The sequence below is a fragment of the Aspergillus luchuensis genome, chromosome 8 (assembly GCF_016861625.1).
Source record: "Aspergillus luchuensis IFO 4308 DNA, chromosome 8, nearly complete sequence".
NCBI lineage: Eukaryota > Fungi > Ascomycota > Eurotiomycetes > Eurotiales > Aspergillaceae > Aspergillus > Aspergillus luchuensis.
Genome location: NC_054856.1, coordinates 4,435 through 12,397, shown reverse-complemented (window position 1 = coordinate 12,397; position 7,963 = coordinate 4,435). Strand labels below are relative to the sequence as shown.

Sequence of the window (7,963 nt, the reverse complement as noted above, 5' to 3'; positions counted from 1 at the left end):
AAGCTTAAGATTCTGGCTATCCGTGTGGCTCAAGGCCAGTTTAAGGTTTCGAACCAATTGTCCAAGTCTGGGCCGGTCCCGAGACGATGTCAAACGTAGCTTTAGGAAGCCTCAAATTTCAGCAGCGATAATCAGGGCGACCCCCCACAATGCGGGGATCCGGAGATACCCCAATCCTCCAAGCTGTTTATCGCCGATCCAGTAGAAAAGAAATTCATTATAACAAACCCAGTGCTTAGTCTCATGTAGTTCTTGGCGAAATACATTTCTCTTCAACCTACCTGCAAGCGAGATTTGATTCCTCATTGAAACTTGTTGCCAAGTCAGTTGCGAGACGAAAATTAGAATGAAACCATTCACAACTCCCTATGCGTTTCTCACCAAGCGGCTAAGAGGTCGAGGGGCTAGATCAGCATGGATCGAGTACCTAATTACAGTTACATGTGGCATTGGGTGAGTATGACCCCCAGACTTACACGCGAGACGGAGTCTAACGCACGCCTCTGCGCCATGTAGGAACATGCTCTTCGGCTATGATCAAGGTGTCATGGGTAGTCTTCTCACGGGCCCATCATTCGAAGCGACATTCCCTTCCATCTCGCATGGCAACTCTACCCTCCAAGGTTTCGCGGTACGTGACGGTGGGGCTTGGCTCTTCAGGGAAATTACCTACCAGGGACGTGCTTTTAACATGAACAGGTGGCGGTCTATGAACTAGGATGTGCAGCCGGCGCTTTGACTGTCATATTCAGTGGTGACAAATTCGGCCGAAGGCTGACCGTCATGGTGGGAGAGCTGATTATCATCTTCGGTGCCATCCTTCAGGCTTCCTCTTTCAGTTTGGCCCAATTGATAGTAGGCCGTATTGTCGGTATGTTCCAATCTGCGTCCAAGTGCCTTACATCGCGGAATACTGATCCATTCTGCCTCCAGCCGGGTTTGGAAATGGTATGGCAGCTGCTATTCTGCCAACTTGGAATGGCGAGTGCTCTCGTTCTAAGAACAGAGGTCGAGCCGTCATGTGGCAACTTAACATCAACCTGGTATGTCAGGGTGCATTTATGGCACCTTCCAAGAAATCATCAGCTAATCTCTGCAGTTCGGGATTGCCCTAGCATACTGGGTCGACTATGGCCTGGCAGCCTCCTCTCTTACCAGTAATAATGGTTGGGCATGGAGGCTGCCACTGGGGCTGCAGTCTGCTTTCTCGGCTGTGACAATCGTTCTGGCACTCTTTCTTCCCGGTAAGTGGTAATAGCCTCGTGTTCAAACAGTGTATCGGAAGACTAATGTGCAATTCTCTGATATATCAGAATCCCCGCGGGTTCTGATGCGCAACGGAAAAGTTGATGAGGCACGCGACGTTGTTGATATGTTGTCGTTAGAAGAAGACCCTGCTACACGCGCTTCTGAAGTTGTTCGTACACCACATGCAGTGATAATATCCTTTGATACACGGATTCGCTAATGTCACGGGATTGATCTAGTGCACAATCGTGTTATTGATTGAGAACGCACTCCAAGAAGATTCCCAAAGTGATTCCCATTGGCAGGCTATCTTCACCCAGGGAAGGCCCCGATTTTTCCAGCGTCTCATCTTATCTGCGTTTGTGATGTGCATGTACCAGCTTACTGGCGTCAATCTTATCACATATTATGTGTAAGTCCTGCTGTTGATCCGTTGTCCTGAAACCGCACCTCTTGAAATATATCTTGACGATCACTCGCTTACCACATCTTGTTGGAATACCACAGCCCCGTTATTTTCCAGAATACACTGAAGTTCTCCAGGCATCTCAGTTTGCTGATGTCCGGCTTTGTCGGCTTGGAGTTTTGGATTGCGAGCTTCATTCCAATACCCCTCATCGACAGACTTGGGCGTCGGCCCTTACTGCTTTTCGGGGCGGTCGGGCAGTGTGTCAGCATGGCTGTTCTCGCCGCCACAGTTGCGTATCCAGGCAATAAAGCATGCGGATACGTGTCCGTAGTTTGTGTTTTGTGAGTCATCTTGTCTATAGAGAATTTTTTCTTATTATATTGCTAATGTCTGAATGTTAGCATCTTCAACACTGTCTGTGCCATCGGTACCAACGGGCTGGCCTTCTTGCTACCCGTCGAGTTGACTCCGCTGCAAACGCGTGGAACATCCGTCGCCATCTCCACCGGCTTTTTCTGGCTCTGCAATTTCTTTGTTGTTATGATATCTCCAGTGCTCATCTCTCGCATTCAGTATGGTACTTACATCCTGTGGGCATGTACGAACTTGTCTTTTATCCCAGTGACATACTTTTTCAGTAAGCTTTCCTTCGGCGCACGCTACAGATCGAATTCCCGAGTTTGAACCCTTTGTTAACAATCTTGACACCGCAGTTCCGGAAACCTGCAAGGCGTCTCTTGAAGATATTGATGTCTTGTTCGAGAACAATCCTAAATGGCTTATTGGCCCACAGTCCAAGAAGAAGATGGCCAAAATCACCGAAGATGCTTCGGCGCTTACTGACGCTGTTCTACATGGAAGGAAGGAAAGTGCTCCTACAGTCGACATGGTTGAAAATGCATCTTCCATATAATATTATCCGCGTCACTGATGATTATGGCCTAGCTTTGGTGTATGATGACAGAGAAGGGCGGGAACCTTGGGCCTCGTAAACCTGAAACTTCATATTTGGAATGTACATAGATAACATCGTTAGACAATAGAGGAAGTGAGTTTACCCCATAAGCTACTCATGGGTCTTTGTTATATCACCTCTTTTCCAAACGTATACACCAAGTTCATGTTCTGTTGTACCTGTGGGAGTACACCCTTTCTTCGAGACATTACAGTCATCAGTAGTGAATTTGTCAAAGATATGTCGAGATGACTAATAATGCTTATGAGGCAGTATGACCATTGTGGGGGCACTACATTACTCGCGGGAACGCAGCCGAGGGGTCATCGAGGCGAGGGTCACTGGCCTCGAAGCGAGGCACTGTTCCGACGATGGCCAGCACTCAGAACCATATGGAAATACTGATACTGCGAATAACATCTGACTATCCTATAGTCAGTGGCCTTAATGACAGGTGACTGTCATCGTCTCGATCCAGAATCAACATGCCCCATTACCTGGTCAGTGCCTCAAATCTGGGGCATATGGCATATCGGGATGAATGGCATGAGGTATAAGAATACCGCCATCTCGATGTCTTTGGCCTAACAATCTCAAATTCACAACCATAGAACGTTTTCTTGCAGAAGAAACTCTTGATTTCGCAGAGAGCCTTCACTTTCCGGCTATGGCGCCCGCACTAGAACTTACAGAGAAGCCCATCCAAAGTCTGCCCACGAAAGCAGTCTCTGGTGTTCGCAATGGAGCTTCAGCCGGTGTCGGTATCGGACTAGAAAGCCCAGAGAAGCACCAGCGTGTGATGAATGTCTTCCGAGCCTTCGTTGCCGATCTTGCACAGCAGTATGGAGAAGGCCACGCTGGGTGAGTCAGCTCCATATCCTGTATATCTTAGTTGACAACATGGGAACGGCGCTAACCAAGCTCAACAGAGCCCCAATGGGTATGGCTGCCATTGGTATCGCCTTGTATAAATATGTCATGAAGTATTCCCCAAAGAACTGCAACTACTTCAATCGCGACCGTTTTGTGCTCTCAAATGGTAAGTCTGTGGGCGTTTTTCCGGCCGAGCTGTCTGACTCTACTCAGACTGTGGCTAAAACAATTTATTGTAGGCCATGCCTGCCTATGGCAATATTTGTTTATGCACCTTATTGGTGTTCCGAGCATGACACACGATCAGCTCAAGACATACCACTCCGCGAGACTTGACTCGCTCTGCCCCGGTCATCCCGAAATCGAGATTGAAGGCGTAGAGGTCACAACGGGTCCTCTCGGCCAGGGTGTCGCTAATGCTGTTGGACTCGCCATGGCCACTAAAAATCTGGCCGCTACATACAACCGACCTGGCCACGAGGTGGTAAATAACATGACGTGGTGCATGGTCGGTGACGCCTGCCTTCAGGAAGGTGTCGGTCTTGAAGCGCTCTCACTCGCTGGCCACTGGAAGCTGAACAATCTATGTGTCATCTTCGATAATAACAACGTTACGTGCGATGGAAGTGCAGATGTTGCTAACACTGAAGATATGAACATGAAGATGCGAGCTACTGGTTTCAATGTGGTAGACGTGTACAATGGGGACACAGATGTTGCTGGTAGGTCTCCCAAACCCTTGACTTGATGTGAAGGGTGTGCTAATGCGATCTAGCTGTCGTGAACGCGCTCAATGCCGCTCGCCATAGCGATAAGCCAACATTCTTAAACGTCCGCACCGTCATTGGTATTGGATCCGCCAAGGCCGGCACGGCTGATGTGCACGGATCTGCCCTGGGTGTCGACGAAGTGGCTAACCTAAAGCGATCGTTTGGCCTCGACCCTAACGAACACTTCTACATTCCAGAGGATGTCTATGACTTCTTCCGTGATATCCCTGGCCGTGGCGAGGCTCATGAAGCGAGTTGGCATGCGGCTGTTGACAAGTATCGTGAAGAGTACCCCGAGTTAGCCGCTGAATTTGCGCGCCGTGTTGCAGGAAAGCTTCCAGAAGACTGGAACAAGTACATTCCCAACAAGGAAGAGCAGCCTACTGCACCCACTGCCTCCAGAAAGTCTGCTGGTGTGATAACCAATGCCCTGGGAAAGAACATCAATTCGTTCTTGATCGGGACTGGGGATCTTACGCCCTCCTGCAATGTCGCCTACAAGAACAAAGTCGACTTCCAGTCTGTAGGTGCCACTAGCTTCCTTTCCTGATGCCACTTCCGGTTGCTTACATGCACTTCAGCCTGACCTCCAAACTGTGTGTGGTCTGACCGGAGACTACAGCGGTAGATACATTCACTATGGTATCCGGGAACATGCCATGTGCGCTATCTCCAACGGGCTTGCTGCATTTAACAGGGGCACCTTCATCCCCATGACGAGTACATACTTTGTCTTCCATTTGTACGCCGCTGCCGCTATCCGCATGGTCGCACTACAAGGCCTCCATCAGATCCATATCGCCACCCATGACAGCATCGGAGTCGGCGAGAATGGACCTACGCACCAGCCCATCGCAGTTGCTGCGCTATGGCGTGCTATGCCTAACCTACTCTACATCCGCCCCTGCGATGCAGAAGAAGTTGCAGGCGCTTACAACGCCGCCATTCGCGCGACTGAGACGCCGACTGTCATTTCACTATCCCGCCAGGGTTTGAACCAGTATCCTCAATACTCCTCACGCGAAGGTGTAATAAGAGGCGCGTACGTTTTTGCTGAGGCAGAGGGCGACGACTTTGACGTCACCATCATCGGAGTCGGCTCAGAAATGGTATATGCGATGCAAACCCGCGAATTGCTCCTTAAGGAATATGGTCTCCGCGCACGCATTGTCTCATTCCCTTGCACAAGGCTTTTCGAGCAACAATCTCGGGAATACAAGCACTCTGTATTGAAGCCTCGCGCCGGCAAGCCAACCGTCGTGATTGAGGCCTACCCGTCTAACGGATGGGAGCGCTATGCTGATGCATCCGTGTCCATGAACTACTTTGGAAAGAGTTTGCCTTCGAAGGATGCATATGCTCATTTCGGGTTTGTGCCAGATCGCATCGCCATTAAAATCAAGGACCTGGTAGCGGAAGTAAGACGCGATGGGATTGAGGTCTTGAGGGGCGATTTTAGAGAGTTCAACGGGGCTCACTGGATTGAACTTCAGCATTAGAACTGTTTCTGACTCTTGCAATGACATGGAACTTTCCCTTGTATATTGCGATTGAGGTTGTCTGTAAAGGGTGAGGATCCGATCGTGCTTACTCAATGACCATCAGTGCTCACAAGGAGATAGATTCTCGGCTTGTACTATAAGGGCTTGCTACACTCAGTGCAAAACAAAACAGGCAGCTCAGACATCAGATAATTTACACAATAGAGGAAACTATCTGGTAGGTTGTGAATGCTACGCAGTAGTGTGCATGTGCATTTCAAGGATGCTTCGAAATTTCATTGACCTGACTGAAGCAATCCATGTAGTCTATCTTCCCACTTCTCCAACTCTCTCTTGTTCTTGAAGAATCTTTCGATTTGTGGATCTATTTATGGTTCGTATTTCGGGGGTAGCATCTGTTGGATCACATCAAATGCCGGAGGCTCGTCGAGACAATATGTCTCCATCGTGTCGACATCATTGGCAAGCTTGTGTATTCGCAGCGGAAATATTGCACCGTACAACTTAGCGATGGGTTTCCGGTCCAGTTTCTTGTTCGTTCTACCACTAAAGGTGTCCTCCCGGGTTATAAGCTCGACCTTCAATTCGTGGTTGATAGCAATTCCTGGAAGATCGGCCAGTGGAAAAATATTCCGTGGATCGTCACCGCCGCAGTAACTCTCACAGATTTCGTCTGCAGCATTTGCACTTTCCGGAATCCTGATTTCGAAGTCGACACGTAAGCAGCCATCACGCAGGCAGCTCTGATCCGAGCGATTCAATATGACTTTCGGGCATCGGGGTTCGAGCTTTCCTTCTATCAATGACCGTTTCGACGTCGTTGTAGTGTTAGCAAAGGCCTGCATCTCACAATGGGCTATATTACGGCGCATAGCTACTTCGTCGACCCTCCACTTGATTGCTGAGATAGCTATATATTTCATTTCACCATCTCTGGCACCTGGTGTCAGCAAATTCCGAATTGCTAGCTCCACGGAGAACATCGCTTTGGTAGTCGCGTCTTTTGGTCGTTGCCGTGATATCGTAGTTTGGATCATCAGAGGGGAGGCAGTGAACCGTCGAGAATAATTGCTGGGGAAGGATGTTGGTTGTATCAAGCGATAAAGGATGTCAAGGGTCTTGGACACACTCAGTTTGCGGCCAGACTCAAGGTCAATCGTGGCCTTGAGGTAGTAATTGACTGACCCGAGCTCGGTTTTCATCGTTGGAGGGAGGCAGTTCGGCACCGGAATATTAAAGTAGTATACCACACCATCTTCCGTGTCTGTATTCCGACACGACTCGAGTTTGTCAAGTGCGGACCAAAGAATACAATTCAGAACAGTCTCTTCGTAGCCCGGTGCTATAAATTGCTTTGTCGTGGACTGTCGATATCGAAGAGTATTTCGCCAGCGACCCTTGAGGTTTGTGCGAGGTGAGCTATTGCCATCGAATTTCACTGATCGAACAAGACTAATAGTGATATTGCGTGCACTATCTGTCATGTCCATGCCCATGGAAGCCTTCCTTGCAAGTCGAACCGAACCCGGCAAAGACGAAGTATATGGTTCGATGCCCGGGCGGATGAAAATGGTGTGGGATTGGGGCGTATCAAGACGTAGATGAGGGTTGCTCATTGTGAGGAAACATGAATCAACTAAAAGTCCTCTGTATAGCGAGCCAAAAGGTCTGGTTAGGGGAACATCGAGAGCGCAGCGATATGTGAAGCCATGCGAGATACGACAATTCCAAACTATAGTACTACGTGACTGCACTAGACCCGATTAAGAAGCCAAGCCGTAAGTTTAAGGTTTACATCCCCACAACCTTGATGCCTGAGTCCCCAAAGGCGCGCCCGACACCAGAACTACCTCGCTCTCTGGATCTTGTAGAGATTCGACTCATAACCAATTTCTACCTACCTCGCGACACCTGGATAGAGATCATAAGAAAATTCCAGTGATGAGATCTTGCCAGTGGCAACTGCTCATACCATATTTCATCCACCGCCTCTGGGTCCTCCTCTGAGGTCAGTGCCAGGTCTGCTGGTGACGTGGTTTCAGCCTACTGATCAGCGGTCCAAATGAAATGGTTGGTGCCGTTGGCCATCATGGCGATAGACGATATGCCTTGCCTTGATTTAAAAGGATACAAATTTATGCTTATGAAATGGCAGTATTTCACTTCCCCTGCGGATATGTATACCATCCATCTGATGTCTACACAA

At 49.0% G+C, this 7,963-nt stretch overlaps 3 protein-coding genes across 3 annotated transcripts; 2 read left to right on the top strand and 1 right to left on the bottom strand.

Moving 5' to 3' along the window:
• Nucleotides 1-346: 346 nt before the first annotated feature.
• Nucleotides 347-2,570, top strand: AKAW2_80003A (sugar porter family MFS transporter; the record flags this gene model as incomplete). Its single annotated transcript, XM_041680975.1, has 10 exons — nucleotides 347-453; nucleotides 517-631; nucleotides 700-871; nucleotides 934-1,043; nucleotides 1,100-1,244; nucleotides 1,314-1,417; nucleotides 1,488-1,660; nucleotides 1,756-1,998; nucleotides 2,059-2,294; nucleotides 2,371-2,570. 10 exons carry the CDS (start codon nucleotides 347-349, stop codon nucleotides 2,568-2,570), a joined length of 1,605 nt encoding a protein of 534 aa, XP_041547964.1.
• A 709-nt stretch (nucleotides 2,571-3,279) lies between these two features.
• On the top strand, nucleotides 3,280-5,754 carry AKAW2_80002A (transketolase family protein; the record flags this gene model as incomplete). Its single annotated transcript, XM_041680974.1, has 5 exons — nucleotides 3,280-3,473; nucleotides 3,542-3,651; nucleotides 3,725-4,207; nucleotides 4,261-4,778; nucleotides 4,837-5,754. The coding sequence occupies 5 exons, from the start codon at nucleotides 3,280-3,282 to the stop codon at nucleotides 5,752-5,754; spliced, it is 2,223 nt and encodes a 740-aa protein (XP_041547963.1).
• A 371-nt stretch (nucleotides 5,755-6,125) lies between these two features.
• Nucleotides 6,126-7,373, bottom strand: AKAW2_80001S (uncharacterized protein; the record flags this gene model as incomplete). Its single annotated transcript, XM_041680973.1, has 1 exon — nucleotides 6,126-7,373. The coding sequence occupies one exon, from the start codon at nucleotides 7,371-7,373 to the stop codon at nucleotides 6,126-6,128; it is 1,248 nt and encodes a 415-aa protein (XP_041547962.1).
• Nucleotides 7,374-7,963: the final 590 nt, after the last annotated feature.